The sequence below is a fragment of the Salmo trutta genome, chromosome 5, assembly GCF_901001165.1.
Source record: "Salmo trutta chromosome 5, fSalTru1.1, whole genome shotgun sequence".
Taxonomy (NCBI): Eukaryota; Metazoa; Chordata; class Actinopteri; order Salmoniformes; family Salmonidae; genus Salmo; species Salmo trutta.
The window spans coordinates 34881815-34901821 of NC_042961.1; the positions used below are offsets into that span (position 1 = coordinate 34881815).

At 42.0% G+C, this 20007-nt stretch overlaps 1 protein-coding gene across 16 annotated transcripts in view; it reads right to left on the reverse strand.

Moving 5' to 3' along the window:
- The window catches only part of col25a1 (collagen type XXV alpha 1 chain), a 406953-nt gene that overhangs the window by 226750 nt on the left and 160196 nt on the right, over window positions 1–20007 (reverse strand). For 15 of the 16 annotated variants that reach the window (XR_003878287.1, XR_003878289.1, XR_003878288.1 and 12 more), the window contains exon 3: window positions 5488–5532. The exons of the other annotated variant lie outside the window; for it this stretch is intronic. Coding sequence is in view for 4 of the 15 variants with exons in the window: in XM_029753448.1 (XP_029609308.1) it covers window positions 5488–5532 (45 nt within the window). In the remaining 11 variants the exon portion in view is untranslated. The remainder of the gene's footprint in view (window positions 1–5487; window positions 5533–20007) is intronic. 16 annotated transcript variants of the gene reach the window in all.

The following is a 20007-nucleotide window of genomic DNA, read 5'->3' on the forward strand; positions in this document are numbered from 1 at the left end:
AGAAAAGAGTCAGCCCGAGAATTGAACCCTGTGGTACCCCTGTAGAGACTGCAAAAAGTCCGGACAACATGCCTTCTGATTTGACACACTGAACTCTGTCTGCAAAGTAGTTGGTGAACCAGGCGAGGCAGTCATTAGAAAAACCAAGGCTATTGAGTCTGCCGATAAGAATACGGTGATTGACAGAGTCGAAAGCCTTGGCCAGATCGATGAAGACGGCTGCACAGTACTGTCTTTTATCGATGGCGGTTATGATATCATTTATTACCTTGAGCGTGGCTGAGGTGCACCCGTGACCGGCTCGGAAACCGGATTGCACAGAGGAGAAGGTATGGTGGGATTCGAAATGGTCAGTGATCTGTTTATTAACTTGGCTTTCAAAGACTTTAGATAGGCAGGGCAGGATGGAAATAGGTCTGTAACAGTTTGGGTCTAGGGTGTCACCCCCTTTGAAGAGCGGGATGACCGCCGCAGCTTTCCAATCTTTAGGGATCTCGGAAGATACGAAAGAGAGGTTGAACAGGCTGGTAATAGGGGTTGCAACAATGGCGGTGGATAGTTTTAGAAAGAGAGGGTCCAGATTGTCTAGCCCAGCTGATTTGTACGGGTCCAGGTTTTGCAGCTCTTTCAGAACATCTGCTATCTGGATTTGGGTGAAGGAGAAGCTGGGGAGGCTTGGGCGAGTAGCTGCGGGGGGGGGGGGGGGGGGGGCTGTTGGCCGGGGTTGGAGTAGCCAGGAGGAAGGCATGGCCAGCTGTTGAGAAATGCTTATTGAAATTTTTGATTATCATGGATTTATCGGTGGTGACCGTGTTACCTAGCCTCAGTGCAGTGGGCAGCTGGGAGGAGGTGCTCTTGTTCTCCATGGACTTTACAGTGTTCTAAAACTTTTTGGAGTTAGGGCTACAGGATGCAAATTTCTGCTTCAAAAAGCTAGCCTTTGCTTTCCTGACTGACGGTGTGTATTGGTTCCTGACTTCCCTGAACAGTTGCATATCGCGGGGACTTTTCGATGCTATTGCAGTCCGCCACAGGATGTTTTTGTGCTGGTCAAGGGCAGTCAGGTCTGGAGTGAATCAAGGGCTATATCTGTTCTTAGTTCTGCATTTTTTGAACGGGGCATGCTTATCTAAGATGGTGAGGAAATTACTTTTAAAGAATGACCAGGCATTCTCGACTGACGGGATGAGGTCAATATCCTTCCAGGATACCCAGGCCAGGTCGATTAGAAAGGCCTGCTCGCAGAAGTGTTTTAGGGAGCATTTGACAGTGATGAGGGGTGGTCGTTTGACCGCAGACCCATAGCGGATACAGGCAATGAGGCAGTGATCACTGAGATCCTGATTGAAAACAGCGGAGGTGTATTTGGAGGGCAAGTTAGTCAGGATAATGTCTATGAGGGTGCCCATGTTTACGGATTTAGGGTTGTACCTGGTGGGTTCCTTGATGATTTGTGTGAGATTGAGGGCATCTAGCTTAGATTGTAGGACTGCCGGGGTGTTAAGCATATCCCAGTTTAGGTCACCTAACAGAACGAACTCTGAGGCTAGATGGGGGGCGATCAATTCACAAATGGTGTCCAGGCCACAACTGGGAGCGGAGGGGGGTCAGGTGGCAACAGTGAGAGACTTGTTTCTGGAGAGATTCATTTAAAAAATTAGAAGTTCGAACTGTTTGGGTATAGACCTGGAAAGTATAACATAACTTTGCAGGCTATCTCTGCAGTAGATTACAACTCCTCCCCTTTGGCAGTTCTATCTTGACAGAAAAAGTTGTAGTTGGGTATGGACATCTCAGAATTTTTGGTGGCCTTCCTAAGCCAGGATTCAGACACAGCAAGGACATCAGGGTTGGCGGAGTGTGCTAAAGCAGTGAGTAAAACAAACTTTGGGACATGACATGCATGAAACCAAGGCTTTTTCGATCACAGAAGTCAACAAATGAGGGTGCCTGCGGACACGCAGGGCCTGGGTTTACCTTCACATCACCCGAGGAACAGAGGAGGAGTAGGATGAGGGTACGGCTAAAGGCTATCAAAACTGGTCGCCTAGAGCGTTGGGGGGGACAAAGAATAAAAGGAGCAGATTTCTGGACGTGGTAGAATAGATTCAGGGCATAATGTGCAGACAGGGGTATGGTGGGGTGCGGGTACAGCGGAGCTAAGCCCAGACACTGAGTGATGATAAGAGAGGTTGTATCTCTGAACATGCTGGTTATATATATGTGTGGGAGGTGGGACAAAGGAAGTATCAGAGGTATGATGAGTGGAACTAGGGGCTCCATTGAAAACTAAAACAATGATAACTAACCTAAACAACAGTATACAAGGCATATTGACATTTGAGAGAGACATACAGCGAGGCATAAAGTAATCACAGGTGTTGATTGGGAGAGCTAGCTAGACAACAACGGGTGAGACAACAACAGTTGATCAGCTAAAACAACAACAACAGGTAAAATAGCGATGACTGGGCAGAGATGGTCAGTTAACTACACACAGAGCCTGAGTTCGCGGCTGGGGCTGACAGATAAACAAAAAAAGAAACAGAATGGAGTACCGTGATTAATGGACAGTCCAGCAGGCATCAGCTATGTAGCCAAGTGATCATAGGGTCCAGGGGGCAGCAATAGATGGAACAGGGAAGCCGCGGAATAGTTACTTACTGAACTTACTGTCAAATTGACCCGTAACATAAACGATGCCAGCCAAATCGAACATAAGGATTAATTCCCTCTCATTTACTAACCACAAATTAACTATGTATACGCTTCTATATATCTGCCTGCATGTGAACACTGATACATAACCCATAAGAACCATGTGATATTCCATGGTTGCTAAGAGCACTTAAAACAATCCTTCATGAAAGCAATTCAATCCAGCATTATTATTCACCATTTCTTATCACACACTTCCAAACTGGCAATGCTTGTCATTTGTTTCTATGTGTTTCCCACACTGTAATTGGCAACAGTATTTCACCATGTGACAGTTTAAGGTCGCTGGCGTCATTGTTACTCACATGACAGGGGAATTTGTTATTACTCTCTGAAGTGACTGAGGTTATAGTGTTTTATATTTTTGAAGTGCTGAATAGAAGGAATAATAGAGGATTAATATCATCCATACAATATTTAACTATGTACCAGTATGAACCTTTTTTTCAAGTTTACCTCAACCCAATTTTTTTACAGATTTGTTTGTATCCAATGTAAAGTTTATCCAATGTAAAGTATTCCATTTCTACCCCATGCAACAGTGCACAAGAAACTTTTCTGTGACTTGTGACTGTAACTGCTAAAGTATCATCAGCTAAAACAATCAGTTTACAGTATATCAATGAAATTCAGATAACGAGTGGGATATACTGTAATTTACCAAAGTATTTCAGCAGTGCATTGTACACTACTCCATCATTTCAAATGGTAGTACATAGAGTAGGTGACTCTACACTTTGTCCTATTGTATTGATGCACACTGGCTGATGGGGGAAGATTATGTAGTATTTACAGCCACATCCATGTATTATTGGTTACAGAATTATTTTGATTCAGTAGTTATCAGTTTTGAGCAGTATGATTAAGTGATAGTTAAATGGATTGTTAACAAATTAGAAGAAAATCATATCAAAAGTAATGTGAATATTGCATTGTGAAAGGCAGATCATTCGATTGAATATGTGTGCAAATTGAAAGAGTGACTTGGTGCTGTAAACAATTGACTTTGTGAATGTTTTTTTGTACTCAGTCAATTGAAAAAGTACTTAGACTTTAGAAACATAGCTATTTTGATGACCTGTTTAGATTTTTATACGAAGAGTTGTGAAAATGTACCACATACTAGTGCAAAATGCACCTAAGTGTTAAAAAAAAAAACTTTTCTGTGTGGGCAGGTATAATGTTATAAATCATGAAACTTCTCAAAGAGCTGTGACATTTTACAGACAAAAAAAGGAAACTTCTAAATAATGCAGTCCAATGTTGACCACCCACTAGTTCTGCCTCAGACAACTGCAGTCTCAAACTGGTTAATAACATGGAGTTTTTGACACAAACTGTCTAAGCATACTTTCCATAGGTTCACTATAAACAAAGTCAAGTCCTAACGAAGTGTCCCTTTTAGTAGTAATGTTTGGCAAAACACAATTTAGTTTTTTCCAATTTGTTCTCCCCATTCAATGAACTTGTTTCTCTAGAAAAAACACAACAGGAGGAAAGCTTGTTCCGCTTGTCAAGATACAGTAGATCACTGACTTCAATGCATACACATATTTAATTTGTGGGGTGAGAACTACACCGTAAACATGCTTTTAGATACTCACTTTCTTCTACAACCCCCATAAGGCATAGTGCACACAGATTAAATAATGAAAGTTATTTGATACTGGGGAATATTTAGTTCTAAAAAGTAGGTGGTACAGAGCTTTACATTCGGTGGCAATAATGCAGTACAGTATAGGTCTCTGACATCTGTACCAAATAACTACTTTACCCTGGATTTACCCCAGCAATCAATGAGAAGTACACATGCTTTAATCCCTTTATTAAGACAGGTGTGACATATGGGAATGTTCCCTGATGATTGAGCTGTCCAGAAGTTTATGTGGGCATTACAGAGATTCTGGTAGAGAATGACAGTCCCCCGAGGTCATCTGTGGTTGATGAGATGAGGAAGTAAAATGAAACGCGTCCTCTCTAACCTGCCCGTAGGTGACCCTACCGCAGTAGGGTCACCTCGGGATTAGGCTATTATCATAACACAATGGGAGTGATTGCCGTCCTATGTTTTGCATTGTCTGCTCTTTAGAGACCGCTGTGCCACTGAGGACACCATGCGCTACACGTGTAAGCTTGTTTCTGGTAGATTTAGTTGCAGGAAGTTACTCTGATTCTCAGCATTTACCTGAAAAGTGTTGGTGTAGTACTTTCACACAATATTGACATTTGAAATTAACATTAATAGATGTTTATTGGAAGGGTTGCATTAAACAATGCCAAAGTATCTCAGAAATAGTCGGCTACAATTGAACTCAGCTGAATTTTTGAACCAGGATCTGTGGTCCAATGTCTTCCTTGGATTTCTGTGGTTCTTATGCTAAACCCTAAACATTACCTTACTAAAAACAGGGACCTCATTTTGTCCTCCCATTCAAATCGTTTTTTATGAGAGCAATACCTTTGGTCCAGTGCATGGCCAACATGAAGTCGCAACATAGCAGTGTGCAAGGCTTCAATGTCCTTTATCGCTATTAGCCCTGCGCGTTGTGGTGTGGATGCACGCCTGTCATTTATATATTCCCCCTCCTAATTCAAAATAGTATCCTTTCATAGCACTTCATATCTGTAGGAGTGTCACCAAAAACACGTTTCCTCCCAAATAGGCTGGGCCTGGGCTGCTCTGAGGTTGGTGAGTCAGCTCAGGAGAGAAAAAAATCTCACTTGGAGGTCCAGCCAGCTTGGAATAGATCTGTGAGTGCACACACTTACCAGGTTCGCCATTCCGGCCTCTTCTTCCCCGCTTTCCTGGCGGGCCTGCATAGAGGGAAGCACAAAATATTTCTGGTCAGGGCTTCCATTCTTTCTTCAGTTTTCTATTCAATAATTTGCGATTTGCATTTAAATGCCGTCAGGTTCAAACCACCCTAATAGGGAAAGGAGGAGGCCGTGTCAAAATATTGTGTTTGGATCTTCTATGCACCTCAAGGATCCCAAGGTTCATTAAGCATTTAGACACAATTTAGACGCAAACTCAACTGGAAATGGGGACATACTCTCTTGCTGCAAAAGTGATCCTTTTGGTTTCATCTCTTTCTTTTTCTTGGTGTTATTATTAGCTTGGATGCCCTGATTTCTAATTTGTTTTTGTAACAGTCATTTTCAGTTTTCCTCTTCCCTTGTGCCTTTCGTGAACAGCATCAATCTGTTAATGCTCAGCCGGAAGAGTAAAACAATTACACGCACTGCTAAGTTTTACATGCTGGGAACTCGACTGCAGTGCTGTCCGGACGACCTCTGGGGATGTAAGAACCGCTTGCCCAAAATGTAGCTTCTTCATGGGGGAAATGAACATGCTTTGCTATGGGGGGCTGGCTGTCAAAACCAGGTTTCTCTCAAGGATACTCTGCAAGGCTTATGGTTGTTACAGTATTTAAATACATGTCTTGAAACGTAATTGACTTTTCAACACAGACCTAAAATGGGCCTGCCATAATCCATCATCATCTGAGGGGAGGTCAAATCTAAACGAACCAAGCGAGACAAATCTCACTGCTCAGTTTTCACCACAGATTTCTGTCCAGATCTATACTTTATATACAAACATATGTGGACACGCCTTCAAATTACTGGATTCGGCTATTTCAGCCACACCCGTTGCTGACAGGTGGATAAAATTGAGCACACAGCCACGCAATCTATATAGACAAACATTAGCAGTAGAATGGCCTTACTGAAGAGCTCAATGACTTTCAACGTGGCACCGTCATAGGATGCCACCTTTTCCAACAAGTCAATTCATCAAATGTCTGCCCGGATGGAGCTGCCCCAGTGAACTGTAAGTGCTCTTATTGTGAAGTGGAAATGTCTAGGAGCAACAACAGCCACACAAGCTCACAGAACGGGATTGCCGAGTGCTGAAGCGCGTACAAATTGTGTGTCCTCGGTTGCAACACTCACTACTGAGTTCCAAACCTCCTCTGGAAGCAACGTCAGCACAAAGCTGTTCGTTGGGATGTTCATGTAATGGGTTTCCATGGACGAGCAGCCACACACAAGCCTAAGATCACCATGCGCAAAACCAAGCGTCGGCTGGAGTGGTGTAAAGCTTGCCGCCATTCGACTCTGGAGCAGTGGAAACGCGTTCTCTGGAGTGATGAATCACGCTTCACCATCTGGCAGTCTGACAGACTAGGTTTGGTGGATGCCAGGAAAACACTACCTGTCTGAATGCATAGCGCCAACTGTAAAGTTTGGTCGAGGAGGAATAATGGTGTGAGGATATTTACCATGGTTCGGGCTAGGCCCCTTAGTTCCAGCGAAGGGAAATCTTAACTTTACAGCATACAATGATATTCTAGACGATTCTGTACTTCCAACTTTGTGACAACAGTTTCCTGTTTCAGCATGACAATGCCCCCGTCCATAAAGCGAGATCCATACAGAAATGTTTGGTCGAGATCGGTGTGGAAGATCTTGACTGGCCTGCACAGAGTCCTGACCTAAACCCAATTGAACACCTTTGGGATGAATTGTAACGCGACTGCGAGAGGCCTAATCGCCCAACATCAGTGCACAAACTCACTAATACGCTTGTGGCTGAATGGAAGCAATTCCCCTCAGCAATGTTCTAACATCTAGTGGAAAGCCTTCCTGGAAGAGCGGAGGCTGTTATAGCAGCAAAGGGGGGACCAACTCCATATTAATGCCCATGATTTTGGAATGAAATGTTCGATGAGCAGGTGGCCACATACTTTTGGCTATGTAGTGTACTTTCAGACAGCAACAGTGTGAAACAGTATTGCAAATTCCCTTTTGAGCACTGTTCTGACAAACACAGTATTTTACAAGGCCTCCCGAGTTGCGCAGCGGTCTAAGGCACTGTATCGCAGTGATTGAGGCATCACTACAGCCCCGGGTTTGATCCCAGGTTGTGTCACAGCTGGCCGCAACTGGGAGACCCATGAGGCGGCACACAATTGTCCCAGCGTTGTCCGGGTTATGGGAGGGTTTGGCCGGCCAGGATTTTCTTGTCCCATTGTGCTCTAGCGACTCCTTGTGGCAGGCCGGGGGCCTGTAAGCTGACTGTTGTTGCCAGTTGGATGGTGTTTCCTCTGATAAAAATTGGTGCGGCTGGCTTCCGGGTTAAGCGAGCAGTGCGTCTTGGCAGGGTCGTGTTTCGGAGGACGCATGGCTCTCGACCTTCGCCTCTCCCGAGTCCGTACAGGAGTTGCAGCGATGGGACAAGACTGTAACTACCAATTGGGGAGAAGAAGGGGGTAAAAGTATGAAAAAAGCATGAATGACCAACCTGTTTAAAATACTTACTGTTAGTATGACATCCACGATTTCAATATCTACCATACTCTACCATGATTTGCATGTGCAGGACAACTACTGGTAAATGGAGTGAAGTGAACTTGAGCCAATGTCAAACAACTTCATTAATAGCAGAGGCTGTCATTTGTATTCAGGTCAATGTAAATAATTACCATGAGAGACACAACTGCCATAAGGGAGACATTGTATTAATTTCTGTGACGGTAATATGTTGTGACTAGGTAAAAACAAACATTTCCAGATTTCCCCGAAATCCCAGTTGGACGTATCCCAGAATCAATGGAGAATAAGCAGAAATCCAGAATCCTTCAACCAGGATTACTGGAAAACAAGATAATTTATTGAAAGTTTCTGGAATTTGCAACCCTAGTTGTGAAAGAGATGGTGTGAAGCCATCAACAACCATTACAGTATCTCAAATATTCATGGGAATGAGCTGACTTGTATTCACACATTTGCTGCCTTTTCAAGAAAGTGTATGGTAAGAAAATATATAATTTCGCTGAAGCAAATAATTCACTTTGTTCAAAACATTGATAGTTGTGGGCCATTTTAACAGCTAGGTACCAGGGGCCTCGTTTATAAATGTTGCTTTCACACAAAATATGCCCCAAAACATGTGTGTGCCAGTCTTCAAGCAAAGGTTGGCATTTATAAAAACTGAACTTGTGAATGTGCTTATCCTCCCGCAAACTTTAGACTATGCATACACACCGTTTCTAGTGGTTGAAGTATTGCAAGAAGGCAAAAGTAGCCTTGTGAAAATGAGGAATAGATATTGGAAATCTTATTCCTAACAAAAAAACTGGTATAATAACAAGATGCACAGCGAAAATCCATTCATTTTTATTTTTTCATTCTAAAATAATTAGAAATAGGCATCTACATATTTCCAATTATTTATTTATTTCATTTCCATGATCAATTGCAAAATACATTTCTCAAGAAGTTAGTATAGGCTACCATCATCCCATCTCTCACTTAATTCAACCCACCTCACCGTAGTAAAGAAATAAGCTAGTTCAAGTATTTTGCACTATGCGATCCGATCTAAAGCGTAGTTAAAGGTAGAACAGAGGGTCACCATTTTCATTGATATTTGTAGGCTACGTCTGAATACTGTAATGTCAAATTTCTCGAGTAGGCAATATTTCATTTTTCTGCAATGGTTATGATAACTATTGGAGAATAAATTCCTCACCTTTTATGGCCATGTTGAGTTCATATTCCCGAAGTACCCATTCAACAAATTACCATAAACATCTCTCATTTAATTGGGCCTATTAGATAGGCTATAAATAATTGACATTTTTTGCTCTTTGCTTCCGAAAGGGTGCAAGCTTTATAACATACAGTAGAATTTAACAGGTGAACAGACAGTTGATCTTTTGCATTGCAGTGTCATGCCTTTGGCTATGCCGTATTAAGTGATATGACATGCTATTCTATAAAATCCTTTCTCTGTAATTAATATTACCTGATTAAGCTAATTATGTAAATGTATTTAACTAGAAAGTCGGGACACCACGGAAGAGTGTTTATAGAGCCGTTATCTTCCGAATAAACTCTTAAAGACTAATATTTTACATTGTTAGGCGTCAATATTAATCCTCATTTTATTTTCAGTCTCATAATGAAAGTTGTAAATTCTTGGTTATCTTCACAAACCCTGGCTAACAAGTTGAATCAGCAATACAAAATTGGGTTTAATTATTAATTTACTAAATACCTAACTAATCATACAGAATTACATATACACAGAATACAAATGATGTCATTCAGAAAACGTCCCTGGTGGACGGAGCCGACATGGCGGATTGTTACACAAAGAAAGGGGGTTGGGCTTGAATGAAAGAGTGGGAAGACTTAGGAACAAAGAAACAGCAGCTATGCTATCGTAAATACAGAATCTTATGCATTCTAAATTACCGCCCATTTGGAAAAGGAAAATGCAATAAATATTTACTCTGAGCTGCGCTTCGGTTGATTGGTCGTAGATGCTGGCCGGGTTGGCCAACAGATATTCCAGTCCTCGGAAGAATGTCTCTGGTGGTAAATTGGATACGTGGTGGTATCTTCGTCTGTGGTAGACTGGATCGGTCGTCCGTCCTTTCCTAGCCCAGGTCTACAGCGGCCGCTGCTAACTCAACGGCTAGGAAGTATCACTTCTGTGGTGAATAAGTTCAAACCATTCACAACCAAAGCTCACGCCGAGGTTGGCTTAGTTCTGTACTTGACATGTGTGTCCTTGTAACGCAGAGGCTGCAGACCTCACGTAGTGGAACTCAACGGCTACATTGTGTCATTGTCTTATATAGTGGCGAGGGGAGAATTGTGTGTCATCGTTTATGTCCCACTGTAGCTCAGTTGGTAGAGCGTGGCACTTGCAACGCCAGGGTTGTGGGTTCGATTCCCATGGGGGACCAGTATTTAAAAAATGTAATAAAAATGTATGCACTCTACTGTAAGTCGCTCTGGATAAGAGCATCTGCTAAATGACTAAATTGTAATAACCCCTGTCTCTTCACAGGGGTGTGACACTGACCAAGCAGGGCACTTTCCTTATGAAAACCCAATTCTCTCAATTGGAAGCTAAAATTACATTTAATCTCCTAACAAACAATTTCAATATCAAACATTTCAATTGCATAACAATTCCATGTGACTCTGATAACTAGAGGGTGTATAATTTCCCAGGTACAGTTTATGTCGTCCTGTCATCAGTCATAATGTCTCAGATGACAACCGAACTGACATCCATACTCATTAAGTTCCAAAGCATATTTCCAACTGGTTTTATTACCAAAATATGGTTCCTTTTCCCCATTTGTTTGATGTTCCCAGACTCTCTATATTTAACAAAGGCTATTCAAAAGTCCTTCAGTAGTGTCAGAAAGAGAGGGGAAGGGAGAAAGGTATTTATGGGGGGGGGTCATAAACCTTACCCACAGGCCAACGTCATGACAGCAGTGTGTAGGCTACTGTAGTGTAAAAAATGATCTGAGTAGACACTGTTTCAGAATTCTCTGGCAGTGCAGCATATGGTTAGGGAAAAAGTGAATTATAAACATTATTAAATTGAAAGAAAATGCTTAATCCACAACAATTTGCAATGATTTTTGTCTTTCCGAAACGGTCAGATAAAGCAAATGTCACTGTAAAAGGAAACATTCTGTCAACACCTCAGAAGACATTTCATCAAGTTCGCCATTGCTATTTCCTTTAGATACTGTCTTGTCACCATAAAAGGTGAATGATGGGCCTTTTTTTCCAGGCGGAGTTTTAAAGCTCGTTCCTGCGCACACAGTTTCAGGATGGGTTTGATTTATAACGGGAAACCAAGTTTATAAAACTCAATATTTTTGTACAGTCTTTTCAGAACTGTGAACTGTGAATGGTTATGAAGACCAGAACGGCACAGCTCATTTTTGCACGGCATTGGCAGTATTCTCAAACAGGCCCTGTCCACAAATAATGTCCACATGTTCTCAGTAAATACTTAGTTAATGTGTGTCCTTGTCACCTTAATTAATATAAATTTGCACAGATTGAGAATGGGTGGAATATGGAGACACTGGATACCGCTTTCCAGCAGGGTCTGTCTAGCTTCATCAAAGATGAACTGGCCACTCGAGAACTGGGAGAGGACCTCGAGACCCTGATAATGCTGGCAATCAGGATTGACAACCACATCCAGAAACGGGTGAGACATTGCCCTTTTGACACCACTCCAGTGTTCTAGTTTCCTAGGCACCCCAAACCCACCTGGCTCTGGTCAGGTGGAATATCAGCCAAAGCCCATTCTACTGCAGGTTGGGGTGAACCACTCTGAGACTCTTCGTTTTCTGTTGATCCCTGCTCCCGAGAACCCACTTATCCTATGGTACCCCTGGCTAGTACTACATAACCCAATAGTTTCCTGGTCCACGGGAAACCTACTAGACTGGGGTAAGGACAGCTAGACTAAATGTCTAAGACCCCACCAAGAGCCTCGCCGTGTCCTCATGCATCCTTTGAAGACCAATAACTTTCTGTTCTCCTTTCTGAATACTTCGACCTCTGGGAGGCCTTCAGTAAGAGGCAGGCCGCCACCCTTCCCCCCTCACCGTCCTTACGACTGTGCCACAGAACTCCTATAGGAAGCCACACCTCCCCGGGTTGTCTGTACTCCCTCTCGACCCTGAAGCAGGAGTCATGGACAATTACATCCGGGAGTCACTGGAGGCAGGTTTCATTCGCCCCTCTACATCCCCTGCTGGTGCAGGGTTCTTCTTTGTAGATAAGTAGGATGGAGGCCTGCGTCCCTGCATCGACTACAGAGGGTTGAACCAGATTGAGATCTAAGTTTATTTGTCACGTGCTCCGAATACAACAGGTGTGTATCACTTTTGGAAACAAATGACTTTACTGTCAACTCTATATAAAAAAAAAATATTGCGTTAAAAGGCAACGTTTACCCCTACGACAGTGAAATGCGTACTGACAAGCCCTAACCAACAGTGCAATTTTTAAGGAAAAAATTGGTGTTAGGTAAACAATAGATAAGTAAAGAAAAAAATTAAGACAAAACATTATTGTGGTACTGGTACAGAGTCAATGTGTGGGGGCACCGGTTAGTCGGGCTAATTGAGGTAAGATGTACATGAATGTATAGTTAAAGTGACTGCATAGATGATAAACTGAGAGTAGCAGCAGCGTAAAAGAGGGATTGGCTGTCACACCCGATCTGTTTTACCTGTCCTTATGATTGTCTCCACCCCCTCCAGGTGTCACTTATTTTCCCCAGTGTATTTATCCCTGTGTTTCCTGTCTCTCTGTGCCAGTTCATCTTGTATCTTTGTCAAGTCAACCAGCATGTTTTTTCCCGTACTCCTGTTCCTCTTCTCTTTGCTAGTCCTCACGTTTTTGACCCTTGCCTGTTTTCTGGACTCCGTTCCCGCCTGCCTGCCCCTCGGTACCTACTGGACTCTGAACTGGTTTTGACCTTTTGGCTGTACATGACCATTCTCTTGCCTACCCCTTTTTGGATTAATAAACATCTAAGACTCCAACCATCTGCCTCCTGTGTCAGCATCTGGGTCTCGCCTTGTGCCCTTATATTGGTGGGGGGGGAGTGGCGGGACACAATGCAAATAGTCTGGGTAGCCATTTGATTACCTGTTCAGGAGTCTTATGGCTTGGGGGTAAAAGCTGTTGAGAAGCCTTTTGTTCCTAGACTTGGCCGCTTGCCATGCGGTAGCAGGTAGAACAGTCTATGACAGGTGTGGCTGGGGTCTTTGACAATTTTTAGGGCCTTCCTCTGACACCGCCTGGTTTAAAGGTCATGGATGGCAGGCAGCTTAGCCCCAGTGATGTACTGGGCCGTACACACTACCCTCTGTAGTGCCTTGTGGTCGGAGGCCGAGCAGTTGCTGTACCAGGCAGTGATGCAACCAGTCAGCATGCTCTCTATGGTGCAGCTGTAGAACCTTTTGAGGACCCATGCCAAAATTTCAGTCTCCCGAGGGGGAATAGGTTTTGTAGTGCCCGCTTCATGACTGTCTGTGTGTGCTTGGACCATGTCAGTTTGTTGCTGATGTGGATACCAAGGAACTTGAAGCTCTCAACCTGTTCCACTACAGCCCCGTCGATGAGAATGGGGGCGTGCTCGGTCCTCTTTTTGTTGTAGTCCACAATCATCTCCTTTGTCTTGATTACGTTGAGGGATAGGTTGTTGTTCTGGCACCACCCGGCAAGGTCTCTGACCTCCTCCCTATAGGCTGTCTCGTCGTTGTTGATAATCAGGCATACCACTGTTGTGTCATCTGCAAACTTAATGATGGTGTTGGAGTCATGCCAGGCCATGCAGTTGTGGGTGAACAGGGAGTACAGGAGGGAACTGAGCATGCACCCCTGAGGGGCTCCAGTGTTGAGGATCAGCGTGGCAGATGTGTTGCTACCTACCCTCACCACCTGGGGGCGGCCCATCTGGAAGTCCAGGATCCAGTTGCAGAGGGAGGTGTTTAGTCCCAGGATCCTTAGCTTAGTGATGAGCTTTGAGGGCCCTATGGTGTTGAACATTGAGCTGTAATCAATGAATAGCATTCTCACGTAGGTGTTCCTTTTGTCCTGATGTCCTCCGCTTTGGAGTTGGTCCAAGGGGCCCAATTCTTCACCTAACTGGACCTCCGAAATGCTTACAATCTGGTGAGAATCAGAGCGGGAGATGAGTGGAAGACTGCCTTTAACACCCCTAGTGGCCACTATGAATATTTAGTCATGCCCTTTGGATTATCGAGCTCACCGGCAGTCTTTCAAGCATTGGTCAGTGACACCCTGAGGGATATGTTGAATTGGTTAATTTTTGTTTGCCTCGATGACATCTTGATCTTCAAGCAAATCAGCCATTGTCTGTAAACCCATTGTCTGTAAATTTGAGAATTTAGAATTTTTCAAACACCCTAAACTGTTTTGTCCGGCATTCTAGAGTAATAATCATTATGCTTAATTCTATTTAAAAAAATATTGTCTATTTTTCTGCATATCTAAGCATACCCCTTGAGCTGTCTGTATCCTCCTGACTGGTGGTTCTTTTTTTAAATAAACTACATTTGCTACTCTGCGTCTCTGCTAAAATCTGGGTAAAAGATTGAATGGAATATGAGTCTTATTTAGTTATTGCTTGCTTTTCTACCAACCTTGCCAGTAGGGAAGCCAGCTAAGATGGCAAGTCAATCTAGATACTCTAACTTGATAACCTGAAATAGATTTTTGGTAGATAGGTTCTCAATCTGAGCTAGCTAAAGCCAACTTCATAAAACCGGCTAGTAGTTTTACAGCAAAAAAAAAGATTCACTAGAAGTTGACAATTTCCATCAAGGCATTTAGAGGCTGAGAGAGGGGCAAGCAGTCGACTGGAAGACCAGGGTAAATTAAACCACCATTTCTTTAAAATAAAAAGCCTGCTTAGATAAAATGCTTATTAAAAGCATCACTTACCTAATTTTTTTCAGTAATGATGCCAGTCTGACACAACTTGCGTAGACAGGGAAGGAAAGGAATTTCCACGCTAAGGTGCATTAACTGTTTCCCAAAATGTCAACGGATCACCAGCAGAGTCTGAGAACTTAGAAAGGAGCGAGATTTTCCATCTATTTTTCAATTTGCTGAAAAGCTGCAAATCAGCTACAGTCTGTTTTTCTAGCCTTGTCCCAGGCCTGATTTCTCGTACGATCTAAGTTCTATATTTGTCTACCAGAGAGATGAAAAATAGACGAGAAAAATTCTAGAGCTAATTCAGGGTCAGGCATGCAGCTGATAGAGGAAACGTCAGAGTAATATATATATATATACAGTGCCTTCAAAGTATTCACACCCCTTGACCCTGCGGTAAAAAATGTTTACGTTTGGGGCAAATCCAACAACACATCACTGAGTACAACTCTTTACATTTTCATACATGGTGGTGACTGCATCATGTTATTGGTATGCTTGTCATCGCCAAGGATCAGGGTGTATTTTTTGGGATAAAAAGAAACGGAATAGAGCTAAGCACAGGAAAATTCCTACATGACAAAATAGTTCAGTCTGCTTTCCAGACATTGGTAGACAAATTCACCTTTCAGCAGGACAATAACCTAAAATAGTTGTTTACCACGATGACATTGAATGTTCTGGAGTGGCTTAGTTACAGCTTTGACTTAAATTGGCTTAAACCTATGGCTTGACTTGAAAATGGCTATGTAGTAATGATCAACAACCAACTTGACAGAGCTTGGGGAATTTTTTTAAAGAATATTGGGCAAATATTGTACAATTCAGGTGTGCAAACTCTTACAGACATACCCAAAATAACTCACCGGTGTAATCGCTGCCAGGTGATTCTAACATGTGTTGACTCAGGGGTGTGAATACTTATGTAAATTATTTCTGTATTTCATTATTTAAAAACAAATATTTTATACTTTGTAGAATAATAGTGATGACAATCAAAACTACGAAATTACACATGGAATGATGTACTAACCAAAAAAGTGTAAAGCAAATCAAAAAATATTTTATATTTGAGATTCTTCAAAGTAGCCACCCTTTGCCTTGATGACAGCTTTGCACACTCTTGGTATTCTCTCAACCAGCTTCATGAGGTAGTCACCTGGAATGCTTTTCAATTAACAGGTGTGCCATCTTAAAAGTTAATTTGTGGAATTTATTTCCTTCTTAATGCGTTTCAGCCAATCAGTTGTGTGTGACAAGGTAGGGGGTGGTACAAAGAAGATAGCCCATATTATGGCAAGAATAACTCAAATAAACAAAGAGAAACGACAGTCCATCATTACTTTAAGACATTAAGGTTCGTCAATAAGGGAAATTAAGAACTTTGAAAGTTTCTTCAAGTGCACTCGCAAAAATCATCAAGAGCTATGATGAAACTAGCTCTCATGAGGACCGCCACGGGAAAGGAAGACCCAGGTTTACCTCTGCTGCAGAGGGTAAGTTCATTAGAGTTACCAGCCTCAGAAATTGCAGTCCAAATAAATGCTTCACAGAGTTCAAGCAACAGACACATCTCAACATCATCTGTTCAGAGGAGACTGTGTGAATCAGGCCTTCATGGTCTAATTGCTGCTAAGAAACCACTATTAAAGGACACCAATAAGAAGAGACTTTATTCCACCCACCGTAAAGCATGGAGGAGGAGGTGTGATGGTGTGGTGGTGACACTGTCAGTGATTTATTTAGAATTCAAGGCACACTTAACCAGCATGGCTACAACAGCATTCTGCAGTGATACGCCATCCCATCTGGTTAGCGCTTAGTGGGACTATCATTTGTTTTTCAGCAAGGCAATGACCTAAAACACACCTCCAGGCTGTGTAAGGGCTATTTGACCAAGAAGGAGAGTGATGAAGTGCTGCATCAGATAACTTGGCCACAATCACCTGACCTCAACCCAATTGAGATGGTTTGGGATGAGTTGGATCACAGAGTAAAGAAAAAGCAGCCAACAAGTGCTCAGCATATGTGAGAGCTCCTTCAAGACTGTTGGAAAAGCATTCCAGGTGAAGCTGGTTGAGAGAATACCAAGAGTGTGCAAAGCTGTCGTCAATGCAAAGGGTGGCTACTAATCTAAAATATATTTTGATTTGTTTAACACTTTCTTGGTTACTACATGATTCATGATACATGATACATGATTACTACATGATATGTGTTATTTCATATTTTTTATGTCTTCACTATTATTTTACAATGTAGAAAATAGTATAAAATAAAGAAAAACCCTTGAATGAATAGGTGTGTACAAACTTTTGACTGGTACTGTATATTTCATCCATTTTAAATTCAGGCTGTAACACAGCAAAATGTGCAATAAGACAATGGGTACGAATATTTTCTGAAGGCACTGTCATGAAGAAAAGCTTGTGGGGGATTTAAAAAAAAACATTTCTCTTCACAATGATACGAGGATCAGTGTTAATATGTTTGGTATCTCTAATACATGCAATAGACCACAAGCAAAGACACCACAGGACTACTTGTCAGTGTCACATATACTCCCTCTCCGGCCTCTAGGTCATCAGGCTGCTGATTATCCTGCACACCTGTCACCATCTTGTGCACCTGCCCCTCATGACACTCACCTGGACACCATCACCTCCTTGATTATCTTCCCTATATCTGTCACTCCCCTTGGCTTTTTCCTCAGGTGTTGATTCTGTTTTCATGTCGGTGCGTTGCTTGTGTGTCTTGGTCATTGTTCCGTTTATTTATTAAAACACTCACTCCCTGAACGTGCTTCCTGACTCTCAGTGCACTCGTTACAGTCAGTGAGGAGTTTGCTGGATTTATTTTACATTAATCGGTGTGGGTTTTACAATAAATTGATTCAGGTAAAGTCAAGACAAATTTCCTTCAAATGGTCTGAGGCCGGGATAAGTTAAAATCCCCACAAACAACTATTTCAGATGACAAGGGTTTAAAATACTCAGTACCGACAGCTTCCGCCAGTGTGGTAAATCCCTGTAACAGATACATTTGTATTGTGGCCATAAACCAAAATACACTTATCTTTGGGACTTAGTGCTATTTAGAGAACATGATGCCACAATAGTTGATTTCAGTCGGTCACACTTGAATATGTTGTAATCAGCGATATCAATGTCCTTATCCGGGATCGAGCCAAGTCTAAGTGAGAACCAAAACATCCGGGCTTGTGTCATGCACCTAGATATCTCGCGGGGCAGAAACCTCAGAGATCAATTGGTAAACTCTGATTTACCATCCCAAGATATCCCTGCACAACGTCTATTTGCACCCCTACTGGATGGAAACTACAAATGTAATGGCTGTGCTCAATGCAATGGCACTTATAAATATAGATCCTTAAAACACCCCCAAACAGGGAAACAGATTCCAATCAAAAGTGTTATCACATGCTCCACTAAGTTATTTATCTTATAACTTGTCCTTGTGGTAAAAATTGTGGGTAAAACAAAGCGCAAATTAAAGAACACCCTCTATGTTCTGTTAGACAGGTAACTCTTTATCCACAATATAGCAGGGGGTGTAAAACCATAACACATACATTTTTCCAGCGGCAGACTATAATCAATAATGTCAAAAGCCACACTGAAGTCTAACAAAACAGCCAATGATCAGTCATGTGTGTAAGTGCTGTGCTTGTTGAATGTACTTCCCTATTAAGTAAGTGTGCTGAAAGTCTGTTGTCAATTTGTTTACTGAAAATAGCATTGTATCTGTTAAAATAAATACCCAGAAGTTTACTAAGGGTTGGTAATAGGCTGATTGGTCGGCTATTTGAGCCAGCAAAGGGGGCTTTACTATTCTTAGGTAGTGGAATGCCTTTTGCTTTTCTCTTGGCACTTTCTAGTAGGCTTAAATTATTATTTTATTATTATTATTATCATTATACCTTTATTTCAACAAGGAACACAGACTGAGACCAAGGTCTCTTTTACAGCTGGGCCCTGCGTATACATGTTTACACATACAGTTTAGGTACAATGATTAAAAAACTAAACAAGACAAACAAAACGATCACAGATAACACACAAAATACAGCAACATATGACATTTACACATAGGGGAATATCCTAACAGCACAAGAACTTGCATTACCCGAAACAGTTACAAGCAATACAAAAATAAAAATCCTCCAATAAATATTTAAAATGGGCAAGGGGGACAAGAGTCTCAAGTTTAAGTTTAGTCTGCAAGCTATTCCATAGTCAAGGAGCATAACAGGAAAAGGCAGCCATACCCAACTCTGTGGAAATTGCATGGGCCTCAAGTGTAATCCATGCTTGAGACCTGGTTTTAGAAATTATAATTATAATATTGATGAGTGATGATAAATAAGAAGGTAGCTTATTCAGAATTGCTTTATAGACAAACACGAGAGCATGTTGTTCTCATCTCACGGACAGCGAAGTCCAACCCACATTTTGATATAAAACAGTGGTGAGTTCTGTAGCTAGCACCCGTAATAAACCTAAGTGCGCAATGATAAGTAGCATCCAGCGATTTAAGTGTTGATGCCTAGCATGCATGTAAATAATATCCCCATAATCTGTAAGACAAAAGTAGCTTGCACAATTTGTCTTCTATTTGTAGAGGACAAACATGTCCTGTTTCTATAGAGGAAGCCTAGCTTGATTTTTAGCCATTTACAAAGTTCATCAATATGCATTTTAAAAGACAGGGATATGGTTGGATGATAAACTAAGTATTTATATGCAGAGACCTGATTAATTCGAGAACCATCTAAGCTCGTAAGTGCAAGTGTATTTTCAACCAACTTTTTGAACATCATAAAATGTGTTTTCTTTGCATTTAAAACACGTTTCAGCTGTATAAAAGACCCTTGTAATATCTTAAAACCTGTCTCCAATAGTGATAATGCTTGGTCAGCCGTTGAAGCGATAGAGTACATGACAGTGTCATCAGCATATA